The 16,579-nt window shown below is 36.7% G+C and overlaps 3 protein-coding genes across 6 annotated transcripts in view; 2 read left to right on the top strand and 1 right to left on the bottom strand.

The window, feature by feature from the left end:
* LOC139694834 (ethanolaminephosphotransferase 1-like) overlaps nt 1-1,322 on the bottom strand; it is a 30,073-nt gene extending 28,751 nt beyond the window's left edge. The window contains exon 1 of one of the 4 annotated variants that reach the window (XM_071593347.1): nt 1,126-1,322. In XM_071593347.1, the coding sequence (XP_071449448.1) occupies nt 1,126-1,179 (54 nt within the window). In that variant the 5' untranslated portion in view covers nt 1,180-1,322. Of the gene's footprint in view, nt 1-449; nt 605-1,125 lie in introns of those variants that run through there. The other 3 variants (XM_071593348.1, XM_071593349.1, XM_071593350.1) reach the window with 3 other exon arrangements.
* Nucleotides 1,323-1,396: 74 nt separating this feature from the next.
* RpS20 (ribosomal protein S20) lies at nt 1,397-3,428 on the top strand. Its single transcript, XM_071593351.1, has 4 exons — nt 1,397-1,510; nt 1,673-1,766; nt 1,836-2,035; nt 3,329-3,428. The coding sequence occupies exons 1-4, from the start codon at nt 1,508-1,510 to the stop codon at nt 3,383-3,385; spliced, it is 354 nt and encodes a 117-aa protein (XP_071449452.1). The 5' UTR covers nt 1,397-1,507; the 3' UTR covers nt 3,386-3,428.
* Nucleotides 3,429-7,326: 3,898 nt separating this feature from the next.
* Nucleotides 7,327-11,945, top strand: eco (Establishment of cohesion). Its single transcript, XM_071593376.1, has 5 exons — nt 7,327-7,535; nt 10,154-10,388; nt 10,696-10,860; nt 10,952-11,208; nt 11,776-11,945. Exons 1-5 carry the CDS (start codon nt 7,327-7,329, stop codon nt 11,909-11,911), a joined length of 1,002 nt encoding a protein of 333 aa, XP_071449477.1. The 3' UTR covers nt 11,912-11,945.
* Nucleotides 11,946-16,579: the final 4,634 nt, after the last annotated feature.

Genomic DNA, 16,579 nt, shown 5'->3' with positions numbered 1-16,579 from the left:
TGCGATGTGCTCCGCTTTCGATATCATAATCGAATTCTTATAGCATATATGGATTTCCAGCAAAAATTAGCCTTTGCTGTGGCTATTTGGGACAAATATGACAGATAAATCGGTAATATCGCAAATAACCATTGCTGTCGGTCGTATCCCCGAAAACTACAGCTACCTACCTAAACTACTATCAGCATTACGCAGGCAACTGAGCAATATCATATTAACATCATAATGATGCGGTACTGACATCACTGTCTGTATCACAGCGATTCCAAGTATGAGTACAATAGTTTATTACAGAGGTTATTTTTACCAGAGTAATATGCAGCGGGGGAACCACAATTGGGATTAAAACGGCAAAATTTTAAAAATAAAACGTTGAGACAACTTTGATTAAAAAGGGAATTATCCCGAAGACATTTAAGGAGAGCCGAGGGAAAAATACGAATACCAACAGATAAAAAAGGTGTTAACAGTTCTGTACATTAGCATACAATAAAGGTCATTTAGGGCCACTTCCAAGTTGATTTGCATTCACAATCCGATTCGTGATGCAGCAGGTTTACGTCAAGGAAAGCAGAAACAATGAGACCGTCTACAAGAAATTGACAGTGGCGTCAATAAGTTAATTAACGACGTAATCTTTCCAACGCACACAATGCACCTCGCATACCAATTAGGAAACTTTTGAATGAAAACTGTTTTTAATTTGAAGGGAAATTGAAAAAGTACTAGTGAAACCACCTTCCACAAATATAACTTTTGTATTAGGCATATATTTAGCTGTAGATAGAGAATAATTAACAGCCCTCGTTAAGTTGTACACCATAGATCAACAGAATTTCGGGATACCACGTGCGTTCACTTGCAGAATAAACCCAACAAAAATAAGCACACGAAATTAAAGATCTGCTGATAAGGGATCTTATTGCAATACTGAACTAATATTAATTGTGGCCTTGGTTAAAAATGGGATGGGCAATACGGGTAGGTCTAATGCTTCATGATAACACAAATCACGCAAATATCTACGTGCTTTAGTATTAAAATAGATACATTTATAAGTTGGGATACCCAAGTCCGAATAGAGAGTAAATTTTACCATGGAACATTAAGAATGGGGTAAATTACCTTATAATGTTCAAATCCAGCAAGATGTTGTTGAGACAAATACTGAACATCCATTTTCAAAATTCACTTTTATAAGACCTATTTACAATTCCAATTTGTCAAGCCTAATAGTTCAGTTACGATAACTTATTTGAGTATGTCATGGCTAATATAAACTTCCTTTTACATTCCGGTCAACACATCCTTTCCGACAATTGAATAAACTTGCGCGACTGTTTTCTTGAATATCGTTACGTGTTTGTCACAGTATTTTACCGCCACCTATATTTTCTCTTTTCCAGTGACACACGTGGGCCTTTGTGGTAAAGCATTCACTCGGTTCAGCGCTGATCAATTTTATGTGGAATTGATTATCTCGACCGGGTAAAATCTATCAGTAGTAATGGTATGTTTTATTTTATATTTTATTGAAGTTCTATGAAGTCCATAAACCACAATAGATCTCATGAAAAACTAGTAATAACACAAGGAAATCGCCATCTTGAGATTTTGGTGTCTTCCATTGTAAAATTGTAACTAAGACTCATTTTTTCTTTGCACGATTTAGTCGTTCAAAGATCCTGAGAAGCCCGGAGTGGAGCCCGCTTTTCATCGTATTAGAATAACACTGACTTCTAGAAATGCCAGAAGCCTCGAGAAAGGTGAGGTTTCAGTGGTAGCGGTTTAGCGTCATGTGCTTTAAAGGATGTTCTAATTATTCTGTTTTATAGTTTGTGCAGATTTAATTAAGGGAGCTAAAAAGCAGACTCTGCGGGTGAAGGGACCTGTAAGAATGCCAACCAAAATATTGCGAATAACAACGAGAAAGACTCCATGTGGTGAAGGTTCGAAAACGTGGGATCGCTTCCAAATGAGGATACATAAACGTGTCATCGACCTTCATAGTCCATCGGAAATTGTGAAGCAGATTGTATCCTTTTATCAAATGTGAGACGGTGGTATGATGTTAAGTTCATTTAAAACTTTTAATTTTCCATTTCTAAATCTACGTTAGTAAAAATTCTAGGAAAAGAGAAAGTTCGCAAGAAATTCCCACAACTGGCCTGAAGTAAAACTAGTTCTTTAATTTTATACTTCCGAGAGAAATTTCCCTGCGCACTCTAAAATTTTAAATTTATTTTTGATAATTTTCATATTTAATATTATTGGTTACTAGAAATGTATACATATTCGTTGTCCAAACTTAGCTCGGGTGGATTTCTTGATGTGTTAGCAGTCCCCATCCCGCTTCTGAAGCAAACATACCCACTATCTTCTCCATATAATATTAATTCATGTGTATTCATTTTAACTGTTATTTTGTTTAATGTGGAATTAATCACAAACTGATGAAATAAATGTTTCGTTTACTTATCGGCATTAAGTGACCTGTGTAATGAATAATGCGATCAGTTGAGATTGTACCGCACCAATAAATTTATAGTCCATTAACTTCGAGTGCCCTTTTAAAATTAAATTTTTATTCAAACCTATGGAACAATTTTTTCTTTGGCATCACTGCTTCCTCATTTCATCTTGTTCCTTCCCGGAATCTTGACCGGTGGCGTCCCAAAATTGATTGGCTTAGAATGGTCTGGCTGAACATCAGTCGAAAGTATTCTCAAATTAGATGGTAAAATCATAATATAGTTTGTAAGCTTTTTCCAACCTCCATAACTTATTTTTATAAGATGTTATAATTGCAATATTACTAAGTGTGTCGGTTTTGTTGACTTCCGCCGTATTTTCACTCTTGGCTATTTATGAGCATTCATTATATTTGTAAGCATTTATTTACCCTTCTAATAAACGATTGCTAGTTAAATACGTTTAACGATAATGGGCAGTGTTGCTAAAAGGTTAAGAAATATTTGTAATATTTCTAATGTCTTAGTGAAATGTTAGGGTTATCTTGTAATGATGACTGCAGTGGTGTTTCCATATGGTAGACAGCTACTTGCCATTGATATGTATTGTTTGCCTGTACAGATTTTGAAAAAAATTCTTGCATGTAGTTATTTTTGCCTACACTACTGTGATACAAATTGATGGGGAAATAATGGTAGAAAAATAATTGAGGTCAAACCATTTAAATTAGTTATTGTAGCTCTTATCCGGTTTTTTTCAGTCGTATAATTGGTAGTGTTTAAGTATTTTAATGTGGAATTGGGGACCTGGACTTTGTTTATTTTCTGTACCATTTCGCCTTGACTCTACATTTCAGACATCCATTAGCATTGAACCTGGTGTGGAGGTGGAGGTTACCATTGCTGATCCATAAAATGTCATTATTTTACATAAAATAAATGAATAATAACCATTAATTCCTGTGTTTTTATTTTATGAGTGGGAAGACCCTTAATGCGTTCAAGTGCTCATGTAATGTAATATTATGATAGTTTGAAGACAAATGTCATTTTAACACAGGCTGATAGCTTGCCTGCATGTGTGGGGAAGAATGGTAATGAGCACATCTGTCTTTTGTTCGGTGAGGCGAAGGTGTGAAACAACTAGCTTTATTTCTTTGCATCTGAAGGGCTGGCCACCATTAAGTGTACCTCAACTACTAATTATTGGAGCTTATGGTTCTAGATGTTTATTTTCATTTGGTTATAGGATCAATTCCTTGCAAAATGGAATGTTAATCAGTTGGTGTTCTGCCACTTAATGGTTGTGTGCGGATAGTATTTAACAAGCGATCTTAATTTGTTGGGGAGGTACAAGGTAGGTGGAAGGAACAGTCTTCCATAATGAAACGGGAAGCTCATACCATACTAATTAGACGGTGCATATGCTTAGGTGCTGCAAGATTTATTAACTTATTTCTCTAGGGGTTGCTCATGTGTGCATACAAGTTTTTCTGTACTTAAATTAATAATGTTAATACTACAAACTGGGAAAGGTTGTGTCCTCTCCAGTCCAGTATGCTTTCTTCTAAATTGTAAAGCCTCTTTTTGGATGGGAGGGGGCGTTATACCCCTTGGCATTAAACAAATTTTCCTTTGAAATGGCATCCTCTGAGCTAAATAGGTTCTCTGCTGATCTCGAGAAGGAAAGTGGGCCTTAACATAATTGTGTGTTCACATGGGGTGGACAGTGAAGTTATCCCTGCCCTCCAGCAGGAGTGCCCCCCCACTTCCAAACCTCCCCTTGCAGTTGATTAATCCAAGGAGTCCGTAGCCACATGGGGTTGTGCTGTTGTCTAATTGTAGTGTGTGGTTCTCAAACAGCACATACCCCTGCAGCAGGGAATGATGTAGATGTATATCTGTGCTTTTAGTGATGAAAATAAATGTGCATATTAAAACATATTTGGGTTAATATATGCCATTGGAGAAGTTCTGAAGCCATTTAAAATTTTTGGCTGATGGATTGACAGAATCTGCAGTTTGGAAGCCACAGCCCCCTATATGTTTACAAGTTGACAATTTTAAAGTTAAACCACAGGTATGTGGCATGGAGCAAACTGGAAAATATTTCTCCATTGGTGGTTGTCAGTGTTTCACTGGAGAGAATTTTCATTGTTTAAAGGAATACTCACCAGGAACAATTGACAGATTGCTTCCTTAAGCTACACAAGTGTCATGCACGTCTCAGATGGTGATGGGTGTAGTGTGGGAAGATCCTAGCACCTTTCTCCGAATGCCCATGCAAGCTACAACCTGATTCTATGGTTGCCGTCTTTTCGAGCATATATTTTCTGGTAAAAAAATTATTCTTCAGACAGAATTCTGCCAATTTTTTACAATACCTCAGTAGGCCTTGTGTTGTTAGATTGTTATTTCAACTGAATAGTCAACAGGTACTGAAGTCAGAAAACGCCACATTTTATTAAATGAATGTTATCTATCAAACACACCAAGTAGAATACATACATACGAGACGATACCGAAGCGTAACACTGAAATCATTTTAATAGTTAGACAAAACTCTTGGGTCATATTGCATTCAGGTAATTGTTACAAGGTAGTAATAAACAAAACTAATGATACATCACAACCGTTGTAGTACCTACGGCCACGACTACTTTGACTTAGTGATGATTACCTCACGCCCGTTTGAGGTAGTTACTCAACTTTCCTCAAAATATTTTAAAATTAACCGTTTAATCGTTATTTAAACGTGGGGTGCATTTTACTCGTACCATCAGAAGTATGAAGTACTCTTAGAAATGTTAGTAAATGCTAGAATTCAAACAAGGTAAACCGACCGGATTGTAACCAAACACCGAAATGCCAATTTTCAATCAGACTAACTCCAATCAAGCGATTAAGAGTGTCGTAACAATTAGGATACCAGGTTAATCATTTTCCTTGACTATGATGCCAAAAATGCATGTCCCCTCAAGCAAAATTGATTTGCATTGTTGATTACAAATCTTCAAAAAACTCATCGGCGTCTTAATCGACCTGTGCAGCATGGAATCATTTGTTCACACTCCACTCTTATCCGCCAACAATTACAATAATAAACAACCCACGCAAAGGAACTAAATTTTATTTCACGGCTACGACAATTTCATTCCATTGCCCGCCATATTTTCGGAGGAAACAAAGGTCGACGAATGTCGAGTTCGTGGGGCCAATCATATTCAACGAATCCAACCAATCGAAATATAACCGAGCGATTGTGCGGGAAACCTGGCTTGTCAGGTTTGTTTTGTGATGGTGGATGTGCTGTACAACGAACTAGTTCTTCATTTTACATTCACGAGAAAGGATTCCGATTTTTAGTAAAGAGGAGTAAGTATTTCATTGTTTTCATAGTTGATAGCTTTGGATTTTCCTGTTCATTAAATTTGAGGGAGCATTATTAACGGAAGATTGTTAACTGCCCTTTAAAGCTACCCTATTTATTCTCCAAAATGATACATGCGTATCCCGCCCTTTGATTCATAATATTTGCCGCATGTCATAGTATATTGATGTTTATGCTGTTGCACAGCATTTGAATAGCTTCAGTCACATAGTGAAATCCTGACACAAGAAATAAATGTTTGTTTGAAAGCTAACCCTCATCAGTAACTTACCGGTTCCACAGCTGTTTCACCAGTAGTGGAAGTATCAAGTTATTATTTTGTCGATATTTAGCGACTTTAGAAAGGTTTATGTTTTATTTATTGTATTTTATCGTATTTTCAGCGTGAACACTATGGATGTAGTGACTGAACTGCCCTCGCCTAAAACACCGTCTATGAGGGAATGTTTTCAGTTGTCATCTACAAGAACCATCGAAGCCCCTCGTACTCCTAGATCCGAAGGATTTCGTAGACGTAAAAGTGCCCGAGATCCTTCAAGCGACGTTGTTAATGGCCATTCGCCTATTTCAAAGTCAATTTGGAATACAGACACTCCACCAATGTCAGATTCCTCCGAGGGTGTTTCGACGCCTTTTAAGGAAATAATGCGCGGTGCAATCCCAGCTGCAAATGAAACAAGAATAACGATTTCTGAAAGGCAGTTTTACAGTAGTTCGACGAACAGGAAATGCCTTCTACCTCTGTATAAACCTTCAGCCCATCTCTTAACACCAACTCGAATTAAACTAGAGAGAGTGACCCCACTCAAAAGGAAAAGATCTAAATCTGTCGATCACAGGAAAAGGATTGAGCCAGAAAAATTGAACAAAAATGTTCGCCATAAAATTAAAAGGCCTAAAACGATGAAGTCACCGAAAACTCTGAATTTGCCAAATGTAGGCAATGCGGAGACTTTAGAATCTATTACATCGCCAACCGCCACGGATAATCACGTTAAAATAGACTTGACCAACCCAAGTAGCCCAGAAAACATGAATCTAAAACCTAAATTAACCGAAAAGAAAATATCAGTAAATGTTAACAGGATGGTAAGGTAAGTCCTGACGGCAGTTGCGAATTACATTTTTAGAGTGTTACATTTAGGTGATGTTAATAACTGGTATTCCTTTCAAAATTTCAGGGTTAATGTGCAAGGTGGGGTATTGAGATTCACTAAACACCTTAGATCGCCGATAAAATCTTCCAATTCAGGAAGGAGAGAGAAAGTGGATTTGGTCGATGATGCGACCGAGTTGTGTGTGGATTGGATACAGGACAAAGTAGATAGCATAATAGATAATCTGGACAAGGAAAATGATTTGCCAAACGCTTCATCTCCATCGAATGGCCCTGATTCTATCCAGTCATTGAGTGACTCAACTGCCCATTTGAGTGATGCCTTCTGTGAACTTGGAGTATCAAACATGGAAATGCATCTTCCTGCACCTGCTAGTACTGCTTTGGCTGAAAGATTAACCCGAAAGATCCCAGTCAATGAACATGTTGAAACCCCTCCAATGATAGGAGGAGGAGATAAAGAGGGACCATCTTCCGAAGAGGGAGATATGTCTGCGGATGATTCTGTCGATAAACTTTTTCCTGTATTTTACAAATCACACCAGGCAAAAACCAGGTAAGAATAAGGCACTGGATGTGCCTGATCATTGATGCTGCAAGCATTATCAATATCTTGAATCTTTAAAGAAATAAACAGAAAAAGAACCTTCTGAAATGCTTTTTCGATTTCCTTGTTTTTAAATAGATTTCCCTGAAAGCCATCTTGGCTTGGGCTGTTACTGAGATGATAGACTTACACTGTCATTTTAATTTCTGCTCTATTATTGTAGTGGTTTTTCAGGCTTTATTTAGCACACGAGAAAGCAAAATTGTTCACCAGAGCAAACAAGCAATCTCAGAACTCAGACGCATCAATGTGTGTATATGCATTTCCCTTTGGTTTACTTCTAATTTTTTTATCTCTTACCCCAGTTGTCTTATTCAACAGTCGGCTACACTAGATTTTCATTCGAGTGAATTAGAAATCAATAATAAATACACTATAAATAGAAAAGTTGAATTATTCTATATTATTATTACATATTAGTTTATCTTTCTTCCGTTGTTGATTCAGAGCAGTAATGCTTCTACATGTAATATTGAGAAAATAATCTCAAGCTGCTGACTACATTGTCAGTTGAGATGATGATCTCAAATATTTGGAACTAAAACTTATCAAATTAAGATAGTGTGCTTCTCATTCCAAGATGATCCAGCTTTGAAAATCTGTGCGTTCCTGCCTTAGGCTTATAGGTATTATTGTAGCCACAAAGTTCTTGGTTTTGCTTTTTTGTTCTGCTTGCTTTGCTGTGCTTCAAATCCTCCAAACTGAGAAATATCATGTAAACTTTGTCTAGAAGGTTGGCACATTCTACTTCATAATGGGAACTTTTGAATATTTATATTACCATTATATTAAGCAATTTCAATGAGAATTTAGAATATAGTGTTTATATTAAAAGGTTTATAGCAACAATGTGGAGGAGCATTGTTTACTTTGTTTCTATGGCTATATATAGGTAACTCAATGCACTTAGTGTGATTTTCTGAACTCCTTCAACTGTAGGTTTTATGGTGCTTATCCAGATACTAATTAGTCTTATTTTGTGTAGGGATATTCAGTAACTTTTCATTTGCCAGAATCATATAGAAAGCATCACTTTGTGAATCAGCATTTTCTCTCAAATATTGACACTGATCCCATGGATGGTTAGTATGTGGATACTTGTCACTTGTATTTAACATAAAATGTCCGTGAAACTCAATTCACTTTGTTTTCATTAGAATTGCTCGAAAAATAAAGGGTGTTGGCTTAAAGACTATATTTTGCATTGCAAAAGGTCAAGATACCCCAATGTGGGAACCCAAAATTTCACACAATTATTTTGTATTAAAATTTTTGTGAGTGGGACCTCAGTAGCATAAAGTTACACATAAAATCGCCAAGTGATGCATAGTGAAATTCTAGTTATTAAGGATCAACATCAAACTTCAATGTAGTTTGCCTTCAATGCATAACACATGATGCCATTTACGTCAAACAAAATGTGAACAAAAGGTACTCCATAATACAATAAACCAATTTGGGAGGTGAGATGTCTAGCTAACGAGCAGTTTGTATTAATCTTTAGCACTGTGCTCTGCCTAAAATGCTGAATATGGTTACTCAATCGGTAAAGGTAGTGACCCTTCAGCTGACTTGTTATAATCAGTGTATTTCATGTGTACATCTATTTTGGGGAAGACAGGAGTATGTGGAATTGAAGGGTTTATTGTAGAATCAGGTCATGTTTTGTTAGGAGAAGCAAGAAATATAGCAGTGATTTAATTTTAGGTGCCTCAATGACTAAGTTCATTTGTGGAAATTTATCGTTGTTCTGTTAGTGTCCATCCAAAACCTAATTCAAATGGTAGACTACCAAGTAATGCATCTACTTTAATGCTCCTGAAAAATACAGAGACAATTTTCTGTTAAATGCTGAGGGCACTTGAAAAATGCCATTCCATAGAAGAATAGGTCTTGAAAACAACTATTTTTCAACAAGTTTAGCAGATACCTTGCAAGCATTTGAATCACTCTCATTCCCCTAAGTTAAATATAGAACAGGTTTCCCACTTCCTTGCCAAACATGTTTTCATGGTGAGGATGTGGCCTGGCCTGTAGGCTATTACCCGCAAATGTAAATTACACCTCATTAATGTATGAGAAAGTTGGCTGAAAGTTTTGCAAATAAAGAAATTACTCTGGAAACTAGTCAGCAATGTTAATTTTTGTATTCTGAATGGGCATGAGGCTGGAAATATTATTATAGAATTAAATTCAGTGGAATAGTGTCCTTGGCATTGAGATCTTAAGTTTGTAATATTTCACTTACTATCCTATTTGCAAGTGTCATTTACTGATGAATATTTATGGAAGGTATTGGATGTTGCACACCATAATATAGTTTTCGTACACTCATTGAACTATCAGGATGTTATATTTTAATCATGTCTCTCTCACTCTCCTGACGACAAGTAAGGAAAAAGTCAATATTATACGATGCAGACAGTTAGGGCTCCTGATACTTTTTGCGGTTTCTTCTAATTTTTAATGTTCTAACTTTTATAAAAACATTAAGCGTTCATTCTTTGAAAAATAATATTTTCTGGCAATTGTGAAGCTGTTTTCATCCAAATATTTGTTTCTGACAGGGATATATTAAAAACAGAATCTCCAAAAACAGGAACTCCCAGTAGTTATCCAAAAATCTCTCTTCCTGCAAAGAGTACTGATGGTCTAGAGCAGCTAGTAATTGATGCTGGACAGAAGAGTCTTGCCCCTTCCACTTGTCCTGAATGTGGATTTTACTATATGAGTGGTGATCCTGATGAAAAAAGGATGCATTTGAAGTATCATAACTCCTCCAAACCTGCCATTAGACACACGGTGAGTAAATAAAATTTAAATACTAGAACTATAACTCTCTGAAATGGGTTTTGACTAGATTGGTTATGAGTGCAAAATATATCTCAAAACATTTTGTGTTAAATGAGATGACTTAATTTTATGATAAGATGCCTTCTATTATTGGAGGTGAGAGTGTGAATATTTACAAGTAAATATCCACAGTGAATTATTATGTATGGTAGGTATGTGATCAGTTCAAGATCAATTAATTTTTACACATTACTTCCATCATTTGGTTTTTGTAACAGCAAAATGTAAATCTAACCATTGAAACATCATCTCACAGGGCTGGAAATGGGAGAGAGTGGCAGCAAAATTTCCTGATGGCCTTGTGGTTCACGTGTGCCCATCTGACCCCAAACCGTGGTGGTCCAAGATTGAGTTGATCCTTGAGACGGCAAATCAGGACCTTGGAATTTCCTTTGCCAGCCAGTTATCAAAACATGCTCACGTAATGTCAATTATTAATACTCTAAAATGTTTTTAGTGGAACTTTGACTGGTAGATGAATTCTTGAGCCAAGGTTATGCTTTGTTTTCCAGGCATATTTCTATGTCAGCAACCAGGTTGTTGTTGGATGTGTGATTGTTGAGCCCATCAGGGTGGCTTATCGAATGCTCGAGGTTGATAGGAAAGAACTGGAGAGAGTGAAGGAGCCTGGAGACAAGATTGCCATGGAAGCACCCTCCTTTTGCTCAAACACTCCAGTGCGTGGCAGCCGCTGCGGAATCAACAGAATATGGACATGTCCCAGTGAGAGGAGGAAGGGTGTTGCCACCAAGATGCTTGATGCAGTGAGGTAGGTATTTTTATTTGGTAATTGTGACAAATGACAGGACTTGACGGGTCAGAAGAAAATCCTTGTTCTGAGTTGGTCCACCAAAAATTGTAAACAGAGGAGATTCAAATCCTGTGTCACTATCAGTGAAATAATTATTTCCAATCATAACTGATTATTGGCTGAACTTAGGTCCTTTTGGTGCAAGTAGCTCCTTAGTCCTTCGGTCATGCCAGAACAGTTAAAGCAATACAGGTTTTTATCCAGAAAATGGCTCTCTTCATGAAAGTTAAATTAATAGATGCTTTTTTCATTTTCCAATGATCATAAAAATAGGGGAGAGTTAATATAAAAAATTTAATTACTTGTTTGGTCATTTCAAATATTGGAATTTAAAATACACGTCAGGATCATGGAAGCATGAAAATCTTTCCATTGATTTTCTGTGTTGTTTACAGTTTTGAAAGTTGTTATGCGAAAGCATTTAAATGTGTATGGAGATGTTTGTTGTAAAAATGATGAAAATCTTGCCCAAATCCTTAATGTGTGTGACTTGACTTAATATTTTACTGTTTTGATCAATTACAGGGCCACCTTTGTGTATGGACATATTCTGAAACTAAGTGAGATAGCATTTTCTGATCCTACTCCAATGGGAATGTCACTGGCAGTGAAATACACTAAGTCAACCAACTTTTTAGTATACAAAGCGATTAAAGACTGAAAGATCTTAATTTAATGTTTAAGGAGTAATTTTATTATTGTATGTACATTTTTTCGCTCAGTACATTATATTCTTGTTGTCATCTTGTGTGTAATATAACAATATTGCCTGCTGTTAATAATATATTTGTTAAGTTGGCAATAACTTGAATGTAACACTGTTGTTTATATTTAAAGTGTATCTTTGTGAAAGGTTTAATAAAGTGCTTTAGATACCCTTTTCAAGATATAAAATTAATGGGACCATATTGCATGTCGATTAAACTTGGTTTAAGGTAAAAAATATAAATCATTTTGTAGTGATTTACTACTTATCTGAAAATACATTGTATGGAGTGGGTGAGCAGTTATGTCACAAGTGGTGTATTGCTGATGGAAATATAACAGTAGTATGCTAGATTGCAACTAGCCTGTTGCTAAATTACATTTTTGAAAGGAAAATACCTTTTGTGTTTAAAATGTGCAAGTAAAAATACTTGCGGCGTTGTACGAGTGGTATTTCATTATAACATCTTGTTCCTTTAAAGCCCCTAGAATTTGAAATTAAATATGGATGCCTCGGTAGCTTAATTGTCTAAAGCACTCTAACAGAGATAAACGGATAAGGGTTCAAATCCTTCAAGTCAAGGCAAATTGTTTTTAAACTTTGACCTTTTTGAGGCCTCCTAATGCATTTTGGGGAAATACAAAGATGGTTTTGAATGCTATTAGATAAATTGAGAAAAAGATAATTAAGAGATTGTCTTGTTATGAATTTTTCATTGTGTGGATAAGTTAAAATTTCAATCAGTTCACCTGTGGCTCTATTAAGTATAAGTTGTTCTTCCTTTCATTGCAATAACTGCATAGTTACCAACTTCGAGCAAATGACATTTTAAGCCTGAATTTATTGTGATATTAACAATCCAAATAATTAAAAGTATGCTTCTATTATTTGGGGTTAAAGATAAAAAACGACATTGACAATTGGTAAGTAGAGTTTCAACTTGTGCAGGATTCTTTTTGGCTTCGAGCAGAAGTTATTAGTATGCCTACTGAATACACCACACATTTTCCTCAAGCCAAATCTATAAATGCAATTCAGTGTTATACCATAAAACCTCAAAGCCCCAAAATGAACTTTAAAACATCTAGGGTAACAATGGAAAATAGGTGGAAAATATAATTTGTGACATTGTGATGCATCTTGTCTATTAAAATTGTTGGCAGTTGACCCAACAAATTTGCAATGCATCTTTTCATGCTTTGTTTAAGATGGAACCACTTGTTGCTATGAATTTACTTAGTTAAAAACTCCCCAGTTAGAAAACTAATTCCCAATTTACTAAGGTGGTGTTCGGTTTGGTCCACTGAACCAACCCATGAAATCAACATTGTTTTTAAAGGCGATATTGAAACGTATCCTTAGCAATTCTATTTTCCTTGCCAGATTTTGCAACACTTTTTATTGCTCATTGCTATTCTCATATTATATTTTAGCCGGCCAATTTATATCATGCTGTGAGATTCTCATTAATTATTTCTAGGAGAAGTGGAGCCAGTATCGAGTGAAAACAAAGCTAATGCCTTCATTTTCTATGTCTCCTGTCCAATATAATACATCTCCTTTCAATGTTGAGTAGTTTCATGAACTATGGTGGTAGCAAGTCACAAAACAATACTACTGAATGTGAATGACATGAAACATGTGAATCTTTATATGTACTTATACTATGTATCACTAAAAAAGAAAGCATTAATGGTTAATATTAAATTTTTGATAAATAATGTACATACATAGTAAATTTTAGGATATGCATTTTTAGTTTAAGTAAAAAATATTTCTGTGGAGTGAATTTGGAGTGTAGCACGACTAGCTTTCAGAGCAACCTAGAAATCCAATTTCTAAGACTACTTTTGGGGTCATTAAATTTGGTGGTATTTCTAGAATACACAATTTTTCCTTAAGCTTTGGTGAAGAGGGCATGTTTCATCTTAGTCTCATGCCTTCCAAGTGCCTGGTGTGGAAGCAAACCCTGCCACATACCTTGCCAGATATCAGATATGAGAGAAGATTAAATGTTTGGTCCTTTAAATAAGCCACTGAAGTATGGCTCTTTTCTCCTCTTATTTATCACCTTCAGTGGTGAGCCGTGGGGAACTTAAAAAATATCAACGACCTATATGATCTTGATTGGATGTAGTAATCCAGAAGGCATAGTGTTGGAATACTGATCGAAAGGTTGAAGTTCGATTCCTAGTAACATTTCCGAGGAATGCATTTGGCTGGAAGATTTTATCAGATCAGGATGGATTCCAATCCCAAAAAAAGGAAAGACAGCCATATGTGAGGACAAGAAAAAATTAAGGTTGATTTCACTAACAGCTTAAGTTAATTCAACAATCAACAAGAGGAAGCACATATCACAGCAGGGCAAATGATTACTTGCTGGATGATCAGGAAGGGGGGGCACGCATGATGCCATTCCAGAGGTCACTAATATATAGCAATGAAGAATGAAATCAGAATGCATTTGCCAGATTTGTAGATTTCGAAAAGGCATTTGGCAAAGTAAACTGGGTAGAATTAAAGGGATACAATGCAGAAAGAAGCAGTAGAATGGAGGTATAAGAGACATCTGCATTACGAACATATCAGACATCAGATGCATGTAGTGGATGGGGAATGCGGATGGCAGTATTAGGAAGAGGGCTACGACAGGTGGTTATTTCACCCATGCTTTGCAATGTATTTGCGGAGGAAATGGAAAACGAGGCATGGGAAGAACTGGAGGTAGGAATGAAAGGTGGTGGGGTATTCATAAAACAGGTTTGCAGATGGCCACGCTTTAGTTAGGGCTACAGTCACTGCTGAGCGTATTAGGAAATCAATGGGATAGAAAATGGGATGGGAATCAATACAAAAAAACAACAGTTAGGAGGTTTTCGAGAAAGAGAGAGCCAAGTGAAATTTAAAAGTTAGGGGTGTAAACCAGATCAATTGTATCAGTTTACCTAGCTTGAAAGTGTTCTGGACCAATATGACCAGGAAGTACTTCAAGTAGTAAGGATGTAAAAGGAAGAATTGGGTTAGGAAACAAGCAGTAAAAAGGGTGACACTGATGTCAGAGAAGTTGGGCAAGAATGTTAAGAAAAGACTTAACACTCTGATATGAAACGCGGTATGGAAAACATGGTCATTGAAAAACGATGATTGGAATACTACCTTGATCAAAAAGTTCCCGGAATAACCACCGTGTGGCGCTCCCATCGTTCCGATTTGAGTTCTGTTTTTTTTGTTAAATTGGTACATCTGTTGTTGATATTCCCTTTAAATCTTAGTGTCATAACTTGACATTTGCAAAAGTTACGGTCGGTTTTCGGTATGTCCATCAGTGCTTCCTGCGATTTTTCCATTACTTCCTCTCGGCTGCTAAAACGCGTTCCCCGTAATGGTTTTTTAACTCGATTGAACAGAAAGAAGTCACAGGGAGCCAAATCAGGTGAATTCGGTGGCTGTTGGATGGTATTTGTTGCATTTTTCGTCAAAAAATTACGAATAATGATAGCACTGTGCGACGGTGCGTTATCATGGTGCAAAATCCACGAGTTTTCTGCCCACATTTCTGGTCTCTTTCGGCGAATTGCTTCACGCAAACGTCTCATAACGCCCAAATAATACTCTTTGTTTACTGTCTGGCCTTCTGGCAAAAATTCATGATGCACTACACCGTTGTAATCCATGAAAACCGTCAGCATTGCCTTCTTTTTTGACTGAAAACGACGTGGTTTTTTTGGTCTCGGCTCATTTGGTGAACGCCATTCACTTGCCTGATGTCTGGATTGCGTGTCGTACTCATAAACCCACGTCTCGTCTCCAGTAATGATCCTTTTGATGAATGTGGGATCGGATTCAGCCTCGCAAATCATGTCTTTTGCGACGTCAACACGGTCTCTTTTTTGCATGAAATTGAGGTCTTTCGGCACCAACTTTGCTGCTACACGACGGAAACCCAAAACATTAACCACAATGTCTTGGGCAGATCCATAGGCAATGTTCAAGTCCTCCGCTATTTCTCTGATGGTTAATTTGCGGTTATTGACCAACATTTCTTTTACTTTATCAATTTTTTCACCGACTTTCGATGTCGATGGTCTGCCACTGCGTTCATCATCTTCGATTGACTCACGACCACTTCTGAACCGCTCGTGCCACTGGTAAACGACCGTTTTTTTTAGAGAATCGTTGCCGAAACACTTTTCCAACATTTCCAACGTCCGTGCGCCACTAAATCCGTTTTTTACGCAAAATGTAATACAAGTTCGTTGTTGCAAATTTAAATCCATTTCTGAAATTGTAAAAAATCGCCAACACACACAGAGATAGATGTACTCTTGGCTACGTAACTTTTGCAAATGTCAAGTTATGACACTAAGATTTAAAGGGAATATCAACAACAGATGTACCAATTTAACAAAAAAAACAGAACTCAAATCGGAACGATGGGAGCGCCACACGGTGGTTATTCCGGGAACTTTTTGATCAAGGTAGTAGATTTGAAGCTTTTGAAATGTGGGCGTGAAGAAGAATTTAAAGGTGAAATGGACAGAAAGTTAAACAAAGGAGGAAGTATTAGAATGAGGAGAGTAAATTGTTGGGAAAATTCAAAGGGGGCAGGAAAAAGTGATG

Source organism: Hetaerina americana, unplaced genomic scaffold (genome assembly GCF_022747635.1).
Source record: "Hetaerina americana unplaced genomic scaffold, ioHetAmer1.1.p SCAF_57, whole genome shotgun sequence".
Classification (NCBI taxonomy): Eukaryota; Metazoa; Arthropoda; class Insecta; order Odonata; family Calopterygidae; genus Hetaerina; species Hetaerina americana.
Note: the sequence above shows the minus strand (reverse complement) of the source record. Positions and strands in the feature narration are given on the sequence as shown.

Excerpts from the sequence above, each read along its gene's own strand:
- eco (XM_071593376.1), top strand. The coding sequence starts at position 7,327 with ATGGAAATGCATCTTCCTGCACCTGCTAGTACTGCTTTGGCTGAAAGA. Across the intron at positions 10,861-10,951 it reads AGTTATCAAAACATGCTCAC|GCATATTTCTATGTCAGCAA; the intron begins GTAATGTCAATT and ends TTTGTTTTCCAG. Across the intron at positions 11,209-11,775 it reads AAGATGCTTGATGCAGTGAG|GGCCACCTTTGTGTATGGAC; the intron begins GTAGGTATTTTT and ends GATCAATTACAG.
- RpS20 (XM_071593351.1), top strand. Across the intron at positions 1,767-1,835 it reads TGCCAGAAGCCTCGAGAAAG|TTTGTGCAGATTTAATTAAG; the intron begins GTGAGGTTTCAG and ends TCTGTTTTATAG. Across the intron at positions 2,036-3,328 it reads CGGAAATTGTGAAGCAGATT|ACATCCATTAGCATTGAACC; the intron begins GTATCCTTTTAT and ends TCTACATTTCAG.